Below are 14,163 nucleotides of genomic sequence, written 5' to 3'. Positions count from 1 at the left end.
GGGTTTAGACAGTCTGCCTCTGTGTGTGCTAACTGTGTTCAAAATGTCGGCCAATCACAGCTTCATGTTCTCATTTAGTGACACCATGAACACACAGTTGAAAATGTTCAGCTGACAGAACTGTTTTATAATCCAGACTTTGAAACTGGCTCTGATTATTTCCTCCTCTGCTACAGTGAGCTCACCCAAACAGTTAAACATACAAGCATTTCTTTTCAAAGCTTTTTATTAGAAACACATTTAAACTTCTACTTTTTAATATCCCAGGAAGCACAAGTAAGCCTGCAGTCTGAGAGCGCAGTGCTCTGTGAGGAGAATAAGGTATTAATAATAATGATGATGATGATCAGCTCATATTAGATAATGTATATTCCAGGAAGCAGCTTCAACAAACTCAGTTTCCTGTTCCAGATCAGCTGATCAGTCAGGAGCCGATACTACCATTCACCATAGCAACGGATAAATAAAGAGCAGCGGTTCCATGTGAATCCAGAGGAGCAGGAATATGAAGACGTGTTAGTGCTGCGTGATATAAAAACGGGGGAAGAAGAGTTTGAATCAATGTGGGTCACTCTGTCATCATCACAGACTTTAAACAAAAGCGATCATGTATTATAATGTCCATGCTCATCATTAAGCAGCTTGAACTTGAGCAGCTTAATGAATCCTAACTTTACATTTGATTTGAAATCTAATGATTCAGCTGGAATCTGATTACATTTCATGATGGAATGTAATCAGATTAAAATCAGAGCATCTTCAGCTGCTTTTAAAATGTTTGAGTTCAGTTTTAGTTTTAAAGTGATTTCAGCCTCATCTTCACTCAGATATTTACTTCATCTCCAAAATCCACCTGCGACACACACGTTTCCATCAGTGTTATTGATTCGAGTCAAACAATGATTGATCACTGTGCAACATAGTAAATGTTTGCAGTGCAGGAAACTTCCAATCTGACAGCAACACCGTCCACAGAGTCAGAGTTACAAAGATGGAGATCACAGATTTTTTTCTGAGCTGATGGTAAATCTGGGATGTCATTGCTGTTCCCATCCTGATATATTGATCAAGAGCCCCCCCGACTTTACATACACAACACAGAAATCACATGGGGAGACGGGTCGGAGACCGTTAGTATTATGGAAAAACACTGAAATGTACAATACAATGGGAAAGTTGAGGAGGAGGGGGAAAAAGAGACCTCTACTCATGCTGGGCTCCTATGAGAGGACAGCTTGAGAACAGAAAACAAAAACTCCTCTGCACAGAGAGCACAAATGTCCACATCACAACATCTTGAAGCATGTGACAAGCAACAGAGGTGGGTAAGGGGTGAGAAGTAAGCTGATGCAGACACAGCCATCCTGCTTTGCAGCTATTCATCCAGCGCTGGGCCCAGACCCGCCGTCCAGCTCGGCCTTAGAGATAAGGACACAAAGGCATTTGGAACCAAGAGTTTAAGCACAGTTTGTTATCAGGGGAGAAATTGTTTGCTATGTTCAGCTCCAGGCTTGAGACCGCAGCTGGTGCCGATATGGTAGCTGCATGGAAAAGTGGTGGTGTTCTTTAGTGCGAACCACTGCGTGTCAATTTTACAGTCGATCTAATGTCCATCACTGGTCTCTCACTATTCCCGTTGGAGAGCCGTGAGCCTCTTCACAATGTTATCCATCCATCCCAAGATGTTATCTAGTTTGCTCATAGAGCAGGAATGTTCACAACAACGGTGAGCCTCCCCAAGATGTTGTCAGTCTCAGTACTCACAGCAGCCGCAAGCTTCTCCAAGATGTCATCTGTGCTGCGTCTAATGAGCCCATTCTGAGAAGCCACAGCTCGCTTCATCGTTCCAATCAACATAGCGGGCAGCCTTGTGGGGATTTGAACAGGTCCCCCCCCCCTTTTTTTTGTTCTTCAATAAGCCAGGGCCAAGCCAGAGCTGATCAGCAAGAACCCTGTTATCATGGTTCCGAAAAGGTAGATGTCTTCAATGTCCTCGATCGACAGTCCCGCCAGGCACACGACCCTCCAGTCCTTCCACCCGTCCATCGTGTATCCGGCAGGGAACATCCATCCAGGACATTCGGGCCCTCCCGAGCCCAGACTTCTCGTTGAGAAGAGGGTGTTCAGGGACCAGTTGATCAAATCCATAATTCGTCTTTTAGGTTTAGAGAACAGACTGTGAGACTCTTTCAGGGTAAAGGGAGAGAACTAGACAAGACTAGACAGAGACATGAGAAAGCCAAGCAGGAAAGATAAGGGAAGGGAGAGGGAGAAAGTGCGACCACCTTCGTCAAGAGCCAGAGAGAGAGACTGACTGATTGGCTGTAAAAGCTTCATGTTTAGCAAACTAATGTTTAACTGGGATTTCTGCTTTTGTTACAAAGTAAACTTGTGCAGATGAAATCTCTCCTGAGCTTTGACTTTAGGAATGAGGAAATGACTCGGAGTGTCAGTCAGCTGTAGATCAGTTTACAATCTTAACCATGAAAGAAAGAACAGCTAACAGATGTGTGCTCCTCACATCTGTATGAATCCTGTGTATGAGTGAATCTGTGACGGAACTGTAATAGTGTTAAAAAGTAAATGTGACAAGGACATGAATGAAAAACAAATTGTGATTAATGGTGAAGAATGAGAAGAGGAAGCTGACACTCAGCTGCCATGCTGCTAATGTTTCTCAGGACCTGCTGTACGTACATTTACAGTAAAGAAACTGGAAATCATTGTGGAGCTGAGCCTGAGGATTTCTGATGATCAGGTTTATATTGTTGATTGTCATTTATGCTTAGAAATGTTTACTCATATATGCTTAGTTTTATAATTAGTTGTAGATTGATAGAGGTTTGATCCTTAGCAGTCTTTTGATACTCTGTGTGCCTCCCAGAGCACTCTGGCATGCACACACAACTTAAGGTCAGGAGAGAGGTTATAGCTTCTCTTATTGATTTATTGTATAGGAGGACACCTACTCTGTATCTGGTTAACTATAAGAGCCTTTTGTTCAGATGGACCGCTAGACTCCTTGCACCAGCTTTGGGGAGTCTTCACAGGGTCACATCTTGACTATAGGGAACCTGGCTGAGAGTCTGATGGAGGTCAGGTCTCCCTCATGCATGAGTAACACAAAGACCTTCGCCTGCTTGTGTCTTGCTTTGCTGTGTACTTAAATTGTCTCGTTCCAGCGTTGGGCCTGTGCTAGACAGACCCATCAGACACTGGAAATCTTTTTTGTGGAGCCTAGCCCGAGAATTTCTGATGATCAACAATAATCTGCTGCAGTTCAATCACAACCATGTTTAAATCAGTTGATGTAGAAGGATCATATTCTGACTTTAGACTCCAATCATTAGAAAATGCTGCATTTCTACAGGTTCCAATGTGGTTAGAGGAACCCTGGGACATGTTGAACAATAATACGATGGAGTTTCTTCATAAGCACTTGGTTTGATTATTGTGGGAAATCTCCAAATATGACTGACTTTAAACATCAGCTTATCCTGCTGATCCAAGTCCAACACTGAGTTTGTAAAATGATGTTTGTCAATCATTTTGTTTGGTTTCTGAGGAAAATGATTCAATAACTTGCTGCTAATACACAACATTTCATTATAGTTTATTATGACCCTATTTTGTCTGACCATTTGAATCACATTTGAATTTATGAATAAATTCAAATCACATTTGAAAATGTGATTCAAATTTGTGTGAAAGGACATTTGTGTCTGATTTCCTTTCAGTGTTGCACTTTGTAGACGCTCCCTGAGCACTGGTCTCACAGCCAGCTGCACATAGAGACCAGTGTTGTTAGTCCAGGTCAGAAGATGACTTGTTGGAATGAAAATGAGCTTGTAGTTTGTCTGCTTTAATCATGTGACTGGAAAAAGGTGTTGGACTTCAAATATGTCCGTTTCTTTCACACTTCACCTTTAAAAGTGAAGCCATGTGGTTCCTGGAAGGAAAACACGACTTTTTCAAGTCTTTGTCCTGTTTTTATGATAAATGTACGACTTTAATGTGAAACATTCAGAGTTTTTTCTCTTGTTGTGTTTGTTTGAAGCTGCTTCCTGTTGGCTTCAGCTGTTTGGAGTTTCCATTTTCTAAACTTCTACATTCTGAACCTTCTTCAGCTCTGAACAGATGATGAAACACTGAATGATTTCAAGCACTTTGTCTAATAAACTTACATCTTTCATTCTTTATACAGATTGAGGGGCTGTGGTTTGTCAGAGATCAGCTGTGATTATCTGGCAGCAGCACTGAAGTCCAACCCCTCCCATCTGAGAGAGCTGGACTTGACCTACAACAACCAGCAGGATTCAGGAGTGAAGCAGCTGTGTGGCTTTCTTGCGAGTCCAGAATGTGCACTTGAAACTCTGAGGTGAGTGAGGAATGAATTTTATAAACCAGACTGCGAAGATCAAAGCTGCATTAGATAGCTTACATGAATGAATGAGTGGACATTTTTATGAATTTTGTTAGTTTCTATCAGTTTTTTGTGTAATGAAGCTAATAAGATGCTGACCAATAGGTTTTAGTTAAAGATTGTAATGACAAAAAAATACCTGCTATGTTTTTTTTCTGAACAAAACAGTGGAGTTTACAGCAGGAAGAATGGTAAAAACTGCGTTTTCTATGGACAGCGTTAGCAAACACTCTCCTCTTGCGAGTGAAAAGTAAAAGTAAAAACACCCCTTCCCTATTGGTGTTAGAACATGTCAGCCATTAAAAAAAATTATATGGCAACACTTGGGTGTTTAGGGAGAAGGGGAAGTTTTAGGAGTGACACCCGATGGAAAGCGGGCGAGCAAAAGAGAGCGAGTTTTCATATGTGAGACATTAGTGACGTTTAGCATGTTTGGAGGCTGTAGTTAGTTTGTTGTGTAGTTATTGTTTTGTATTTTGTGTCAGTTAGACTGCTGAATGTAACAGTTGCTCAAAAGCCACCAAAGGCAAATCCCAGTGTAAACGCTGTTTCCACATGGAAAACTGGACTGATCCACCTCCTGCTTTCAGACCTGCAGGGTTTAGGCCTGTGGTGTTCTCCTCTGTCTTATACTGAACACAAATAATTTTTTTTGGACTGGCACAAATAATGTGTGTGCCTTTTTATTTGATGCAGCACACCTGATTGTTCTGTAAATAGATATAATTGGTTATTTTAAAAAAAAACATTCATAACTTACATTTCAACTTATGAAAATGATTTGTTAAACATGTTTGTGGGTTTTACAGTAAAACATATAACATTTTTCTACTCGGATTTTGAATTTTTTGTCTGAACTTAGATCAATTGTGCTAATATAGTATGCCAGAATGGAAAAAATAACTCAAATTTGAGATATTTGAGGTTGTGCTGAAAATAATGATACCAAACAAGGCAAGATAAACAGTTTTTAAAGGTGAAATATAGAGGTAAAATCAAAAGAAGTCAAAAACGGCCAATTATACCCTGGATCCCAGAGCACTAGTGCTAACCACTTTTCCCAATTTCAGTCCAAGTCCTGCATTTTCCTGTTGCTTAGTACATGCCAGCTCCACTAACACTGTCTCATCAGACACTGCCACCTGGTGGAGCAAGTCTTAGTTCCATTTGAAGCTTCAGATTATAGTTAGTTCCTTTACAAAGAGGTGGAGGTGGTGGGGCCACAGCACCATCATCACTGAGTGCCATAGGACACTTAACCTTTGTTTTCATATGCTGGGAACTTCCTGTTGTTCCAAGGAGGACTGGAAAATGTGTGAAAATCTCCCAGTCAGTTCCTCACAGCACACTTCAATCATTTCCCTCCCACGGCATCAGGACCAGGGCTTTTTCTCTCTTTGGTCCCACTAAGAGATTTCCACACAAACACCTCATCAGTGGGACTCTCAGAACTACCAGCCCTTTGCTACAATCACAAAGCTCTTCATTGAAATCAATGATATCAAAGCTGGAATCCAATGAGTCCAAGTCTTCTGCTGAGTCAGCATCACATTCATCTTTGGTCATTTCATCTTTCGTTCTTTATACAGATTGAAGGACTGTGGTTTGTCAAAGATCAGCTGTGATTATCTGGCAGCAGCGCTGAAGTCCAACCCCTCCCATCTGAGAAAGCTGGACCTGAGTGGAAACTACCTGAAGGATCCAGATGTGAAGCAGCTGTGTGATCTTCAGCAGAGTCCAGATTACAGACTGGAGAGTCTGCTGTAAGTAGAGTGATGGAGTGAGTGGGTGGTGCTGTCAGCAGTATTGTACTAAACACAGTCAGTATGAAACAAAGATCCAGTGTTTCCTGTAAAGCTGCAGCTTCTCAGTGAAGCTGTGAGAGGAGAATGGTGACAGGCTTCAGGATTGGACACAAACACTTCCTGTTTCTGCCTTTTTGTGACCTTTATGGTCACCATAGTAACAGATGACACACTCTGTTCAAACACTGTCAACAGCCAATCAGCCCTCTGAACAAAGCAGCACGCAGACCAATGACTGCATTCATTTCCAAGTTTAAAACAGTGAAGAACACAGTCTGTAGGTGAGGAAGAATTTAGTGAGAGCAGATGTTTGGATGGAATTCCTCCAGTTAACAGCTGGAACCGTCCATCTGGATTGTTGGGCTTGTTGTTGGGGTTCCTACAGAGCTCAGAGTGGACACACCAAGCTTCTTCTAATGAATGAAAGTCCAAACTAAAACTAGGAGTGAAAAACATTTTCATCAACTTCAATAAAAATCCAAAGATTAGAAAAAGTGAAGCAACAATGAGTCCTAGTACAGTCCCAGCACTGAAGTCCCTGCTGCTCTTTATACTGGATGTGCTGCATCACTGACTGGCAGCTGATGAAGAGTCTCTGGAAACACTCGTTTATCTCCTCTGCTCTTCCTCCTTCTCTCTGCAGGTGGAAGTGATGATGGTAAACAGGACTGTGTGTGTGTGTGTGTGTGTGTGTGTGTGTGTGTGTGTGTGTGTGTGTGTGTGTGTGTGTGTGTGTGTGTGTGTGTGTGTGTTGAGAGAGGAGCAGCTGTGTCCTGATGATCCAGAGAGGTTGAAGCAACAGCAGCTTGTGTGTAGAGACGCTCTGACTGGGCCATGTTACTGGGAGGTAGAGAGGAGAGCTTCATCCAGCAGTGACTGACAGAGGAATGAAGTGCAGATGACTGTCAGTGCTGCAGAGTGAACTGCTCTGAGAACAGCTCCACTGTCAGACACAATGTAGAGTCCAGCATCATCCCTGTGTGTCCCTGTGGATCTGACAGAGGATCATCAGTGTATCTGGATCTGCTGCTGCTCTGTCCTTCTACAGTCTCTGCACAGTCTCTGTCTGACTCTGGCTTCAGACCCTCCTGGATCAAACTCACCTGGAAAGGCTTTCAATCATCTTTGAATAATAAACATGTTTTTATTAGATAAACATCATGTTTTTATAAGATAAATATCATGTTTTCATGTATGTGTGCAGTTAGAGCCTCAGTGGATGAATCAGTGCTTAATGTTTAATGTGGATACTAATGATCAATAAATGTGCTGATTGGAATCAAAGGAATGACTCGGACTGAAGCTGTTCGCTTTTCTGTCATGTGGATCTGATCCAGAACTCCAGCTTCTGCCCTCCACCTCACATTAGTCACCCAGCACAGCAGCTTCCCCATTAAAGCTCACACACTCTGAATGTAAGCGGTGTGTAAACAAAGTGTTGCTCTGACCTTTTCGGTTCACACAGTCATATCAGCCTGTTTGAGCTCTTGAGGTGAGACAGGATGACATCACAGACTGTGAGGCTGTGGGTCACATGATCAACACAGTCACCACTTTAGGTGAGCACCCTTTGGTTTCATTATATTTAAGAGCAGGTTGCTGATGTCCTGAAAAGTGAAATAAGTCAAAATGAGCTCAGTGAAGGGATAAAGACAAAAACAACAGGCACAAAAATGAAGCCGATCCTTGCAGTTCCTCTCATGTCCAGCAGAGGACCCTAGAGATAATTTCCCCCTTCATGTGTTTTTGTATTTACCCAGAGGTCAAAGTCACATGGCCTCTTTGTTGTTTCCTGCTTACAGCACACTGGACTCTGCAGGTATGTGTTTGTGACACCATCACAGACACAGTGTGCGTGTGCGCTGCTGTCAGGATTTCTTAAAGAGGAGCAGGGTCAGCTTTGGGACTGAAAAGCGTGGATGGAGATTTTGGAGGCCGGCCTTGTGGGACATGTATTTGTTTCTCTTTCAGGAGGAGAACATTTCAAAGAGTGAATTCCTCATGTTTGCAGCATGAAATGTGCTGTAAAGTGCATTAAATCTAAGAGCTAACAGCAGCTTCTTGCAGTGTTTCTTTATTGAATGAGAGGGGGAGATGTTATCAGAATGAGTAATGAGCCCAAACTCTCTGTCCTCAGACTCTTCATCAGTCCTTAAGCTGAGTGTTACTTACTGCTCCTCAGCAGTGTTGGGTAAGTTACTTTAAATTAGTAACATAGTTACATTACTAGTTACTAGTATCAAAAGTAACTCAGTTATTTCAAGTTACTCGTTACTTTCAGAGTAAGTAGTTACTAGAGAAAGTAACTTTGGTTTACTTCTCTTGTTAAGGTGTTGCTTCCATAACTGGATACCCAGTAAGATTGCCAGTCTTCTATCTTGCTTACTTGCCACAAGTGCACTGTGCCACCTACTAACAGAAAGGAAAAAATAATGTGCACATTTCCACGAGAGAAATCCCACGCCTGGACCGTCGTTGACTGCCGCCATGATTCTAGCCTGCTTTTTACATCCAACACAAAAACTGCAGTCGTGGTGCTTTTGATTGTACTCAGAACTTGGAAATTCTGCCTTCTGAATAGGAAGATGTAGGTAACACCAGACTGCAGATGAGCTGCATACAGAGCTGGACTGGGACAAAAAAATCGTCCCGGGCATTTTGACTAGAGACTGGCCCACCATTATAGGAAAAATCATAAAGCCTTTGAATGAAAACAAACACTGTTGTGACAGTGATGTACACTGTTCTGGTGGTATATATGTATCAATCTATCAATCGTTTGTTGTAAGACTCAGATAATTATTTTTTTTTAAAGCGAGACATTTTAAATGAGAATAATAAGGAAAAGTATTTCCTTGTCCCCCCCTTTCTCTGTTAATGCCCTACACGGACCCCTGGCAACACTTTGCTAGATCCGCCCCTGCACAGTTACCAGCTGTCAGCTACATAGAAAAGGATCCTGGTGTTATTTGTCTCTCAGAAACAGTTCATAACTTCCCTTCAACTCATTCATGTCACCTAAAAGGTAAACCTGTTTCTCCATCACCTGTTCAGCTCTGATGATTCAGTAAGGAAATCTCCTGGTTTCATCTGCATGTTTCCCTCTCACCAGATAACCAAACCGATATCATGACCAGCAGCTTTTACAAGCTGTGGCTCCAGCAAACATCAGCTGATACTAGAAATTAATATTAAATAAATTCTAACAACAGCTGATCAAGCTTAAACGTGCTGCTGTTGTTTAACGCGACATCCGCTTGTTTCCTCTTTCTGGCGCAAAGTGGGCGATAAATAAACAAGAGAGAAAAGCCGATCAGCTGATCATTGATCAGTTTCGTGATTGAAGTAGAAACAGGAGAGGAGAGAATGAGAGAAGACGAGGCAGCTGTGCAGCTTCAGCTTTGTGTCTTTTTCATTGTAGCTGAAGTCCAGGACAAACTGTGTTGCTTTTCACCTCAGGATTGGCAACTCTAATAACTAACCTTATGAACAAAATAAAGTTCAACATCAGTAACATAGCACCCACCCAGCTGTATAGAAACTCCGTCATGCTAGCTAGCACGCAGTAGGAAAAAGTCAGCACGAAAATAAACTCCACTTAAACTTGGTTTATATCTGACCCAGATAGACTGCAGGTCATAACTTCTTACCTGAAGTTCAGTTCACCTGACACGCGGACCGGCGGCCGCATCGGGTCTCTCCTCTTGCCTCCACTTTCTCTCATCCACCTGCTGGCTTCCACCACTTGCTAATGTTACTGAATCTGTCGAAGCTCCGCGATAGCCACCACACGAAGTAACGAATAACAAGCCTATCTAAATCCCAGTAACGAGTAACGCGTTCCTGGTTTTGGCATAATAACTAGTTACCGTGCTTGTTACCACAATAATAACATAGTTACTGTAACGCGTTACTTAATAACGCGTTAGTCCCAACCAGTGTTGGTCAAGTTACTTGAAAAAAGTAATCAGTTACTAATTACTGATTACTTCCCCCCAAAAGTAATCCCGTTACTTTACTGATTACTTATTTTCAAAAGCAATTAATTACTTAGTTACTTAGTTTTTAAAAACACGATTTACAACCTGAATAGGTGATAAAGCGATAGATCTTTCAGCCCAATTCTACTTTTTCTGCATAATCCATCATACAAAATGTAATCAAATGGAAAAGTCTCTTTTTAAAACTTGTTTTATTAGTTTTTGTCACGGCGAGTGAGAAGAGCCGTGTGAGAAAAGGAAAAAGAGGATCCAAGCGCAGGCAGTCGTGCAGGTGTGAAGGTGATTTATTGAACACAAAATGAAATGGACAAAACAGCAACACGGGACCGAAACTAACTAAACTGAGAACAACTAAACTACAGACACAAACCAGGACCTGAAATGAAGGAGGATGAGCGGAGGTAGCAGGCAACGGACAGCAGGGAGACACACAGAATGGAGCAGGGTGGATACACAGACGGACCAGCAACAACAATGACTAAAGACATGACTTAAATACACACAGAGAAACACAAGGAGATTACACACAGGTGGTGGACACAGCTGGGAGTAATTAACAAGACGAGACAGAGGTAAAACTGAACACACTCACATGAGACGCAGACCTTCACAATAAAACAGGAAACAAGAACACTACACAAAGACGCAGACTCGATACTGAGAGACAGACAGAAAAAGACACCTAAGCCCACACATGAGAACACAAATCCTTATCACCAATAAACAGAAACATGAAACTAGTAACCATCACCACCACCACCATAATCAGCACAACAAGATAATAAGAAAACAATCCATTACTCAAAAATAAACCAAAACATAATAAACTCAAAATACTGGGTCCGATAGACCCAGAAACGTGACAGTTTTAATCTTTTAACTTTATGCATCAAGCAAAAACTTAATTATATGCAACATTCTCTGACTGGAAGAAATTTGTTTAACATTTAAACCTATTTTCTGCACATTCCAGCCCATAAAATAAAATATTTTTTGTGTTTACACTCACTCTTTCAAATAGATGCAAGTAAAACACAGCAGAAAATAAATAAAATCAAAGACTAGCGGTCCTGTTGCTCTATTTTCACCTGTAAAGCAGGACTGGGGTAGCCGGAGGTTTACCCTGGTGCAGGTGTGCCGCAGCGGTCAGTGGAAGAATCTGCGAGTTTCTCTGTGAATTTCACATTACGTCATAGTACACTCGCTGCTTGCTTGGAAGTTTAGGGGTTTTTTCGCTGTAAAAAGAAGTTTTCTTCCCACGCACAACGGACACTAATGTTTTTGTCACTTTTTATGGAATCAAACTCAAAATAAGGTCAGTACTTCCACGCTTTAAACGCTGCATGCTACACTCTGTCCCGCACTCGATATATTATGATCTGCACACAGCTGTTGTCACGAACGTCTCACACGCTTACGTCACTGTCATGAGACGTTCTCGCAAAAAATCACGGTTTTAGTAACGCAGTAACGCAGCATTCCTACGTGAAAGTAACGGTAATCTAATTACCGTTTTTGCAATAGTAATCCCTTACATTACTCGTTACTTGAAAAAAGTAATCGGATTACAGTAACGCGTTACTGCCCATCTCTGGTCCCAACACTGCTCCTCAGTAATGCTGGATTAGACTGAATCACAGCATAATCAGCTGAACTTGGCTGCTTTCTCTCAGCAGTGCGCACACAGAGAGAGACTTCTTTCTGCTGAATCTGTGACCAATGAAAGCTCATGAATCTGTTAGTGTGTTAGATTCATGCCTGGATGCTTCTGGATGTGCTGAAAACAAATAACAAAGATGTAATCATGCAGCTCTCCTCTGATAAATCCTGAGCTCCACCCGAGTCTTCACAATTTCATGGTAAATGGCCTGTATTTGTATAGTGCTTTTACTAGTCCCTAAGGACCTTGAAGCACTTTACACATCCATTCAAACACCCATTCACACACTGGTGATGGCAGCCCTGGGGCGCACTGACAGAGGCGAGGCTGCTGAACACTGGCGCCACTGGGCCCTCTGACCACCACCAGTAGGCAACGGGTGAAGTGTCTTGCCCAAGGACACAGCGACCGAGACTGTCCGAGCCGGGGCTCAAACCGGCAACCTTCCGATTACAAGACAAACTGCCAACTCTTGAGCCACGATCGCCTAATTGATGTTAAAATTGCTGCTCTACAGTTGGTTGTAGCTAGGAAAGCATGTACTGTATAGAACTAGTGGATCTCTCCTGAAGTTTGACACCATCCCAAAGGTCTCTCGGTTTAGTCATTGGACTTTTTGTCTGTCTGCATGTTTTTCCAGTTGATCCAGTAACTAAACATTCTGCTAATCTGTTCAGCTGCTTGTTATTTTGACTGTATTTGAGCTTGTTTTTGTTCTCCTACTTAGTATCATGCCCAAACTGAAGAACGGTGTCTGCTTCAGGACAAACAAGATGTTAACTGTTCATATCTACAAATGAAGTCCTCACCTCCCAGCTTCAGTCAGACTGGTTTACCTGTCCCCACACCAGTCACACCACTGGCTGAGAGTATGGATAATGTGACTTGCAGCACTTTTGGTTCAAAGACAGCAAACAGTAAGACAAAGAGGAAAGAACTCAGCCTGTGGGATTCACTGAAATATCACATTTTGCAAGTGTGATATAAATCCTCAGCACCATCCAACATTTGCATCATTTGCAGAGAACGTGGAGAATATTGGTGTATGAACGCAGCAGTACTCATGTGTTCTGCAGAACCTGCATTAGGAAAACACACAAAAATTCTCTCCACCTTCCAGAGAATTGGACTGTAAGTAGCTAATTATTATTTATATTCATAAATGTTGGGATTTCAGATTTCTTTTAAATAAGTTCATAATTGCTCTAAAATAGATATTTTCTTTGCTTGTTTTGTTTTTTGTTTTTTCCCATAATCCTATACATCAAGTCAGTCAAACTTTTTCCCCCATTGTCAATCCAATCAGTCCCCTCATGTTTATTGCTGGCCGCAGAACCTCTCATGCTGCATACTAAACTTTCCAGTGCCAGCAATATGATGTAATTAGAAAAAATAAAAACAAATACAATTCTTTATAATTTTAGAATGGATTGAATTGCTCCAATACTTTTAGACACAGGGACATACCAACTGCAGTCACTGCTTCTGGCTTTAATTAGTTGCTGATGCTTGCTTGGTCTGAACTCAGACTTAAAAGTCACTACCTGCATTCATTTTCCCCACATCATATTCACTGGTTGCTCATAAGTTTTCAAAAGTATACCCATGTCTGGAGGGTCTGGGGTCAGCTGGTCTTTACCACCTGCTGAATACACAGAGAGATTTTCCTTCTTTTTTTTTTTTAGCAGCTACACAGTTCACACAACTATAATGTTCACCATTAAATGTTTGCTAAACACGTCATTGCAATGTTTCTTCCCAAGGTTTACACTGTTGGACTAATTTTGAACACAGACCCAATAAATTTATTTAGTTCTTTTTTCCCAAAATAAAACATGTGACATGCTGTCACATATTTTACAAAGCAAATTTGTTCTCATGTAATTAGAGCTGTGTTTGTCTAGGTGCAAGCTTCACCCCTACAGCATAAACATGAAACTTAGTCTGTTAGAGTCTCCACTCATTTAACCCTCTCTGACTATCTATTCACTTGTGATATAATCAACTCTTCTTTTCCCTGATCTAATAATAATCAACTAATTTGCATATTAACTCATATTATTTTGCACTCATATTAACTCACTAAGTTGACAGGACAACAGAGGTGCATGATTAAAGTTTTATCACAAATGACAATTTCTTTCATACAGTAAATCACTTGTGTTGCTCAATCAGCAGAAAACATCTCACAATTTGACTATCTTACAGGGTTCGTACTGGTGCTTGACATCCTTGAAAATGCTTGAATTTTAATATTGTCTTTCCAAGGTTTGA

At 41.5% G+C, this 14,163-nt stretch overlaps 1 protein-coding gene across 1 annotated transcript in view; it reads left to right on the top strand.

Moving 5' to 3' along the window:
* LOC134622284 (NACHT, LRR and PYD domains-containing protein 12-like) overlaps positions 1–14,163 on the top strand; it is a 1,346,881-nt gene that overhangs the window by 72,495 nt on the left and 1,260,223 nt on the right. Inside the window, exon 9 of the mRNA XM_063467996.1 lies at positions 4,205–4,378. Within this exon, the coding sequence (XP_063324066.1) occupies positions 4,205–4,378 (174 nt within the window). The remainder of the gene's footprint in view (positions 1–4,204; positions 4,379–14,163) is intronic.

The sequence above is a fragment of the Pelmatolapia mariae genome, linkage group LG3_W (genome assembly GCF_036321145.2).
Source record: "Pelmatolapia mariae isolate MD_Pm_ZW linkage group LG3_W, Pm_UMD_F_2, whole genome shotgun sequence".
NCBI lineage: Eukaryota > Metazoa > Chordata > Actinopteri > Cichliformes > Cichlidae > Pelmatolapia > Pelmatolapia mariae.
The sequence above is the reverse complement of the archived record's forward strand: the minus strand, read 5'-3'. Positions and strand labels throughout refer to the sequence as shown.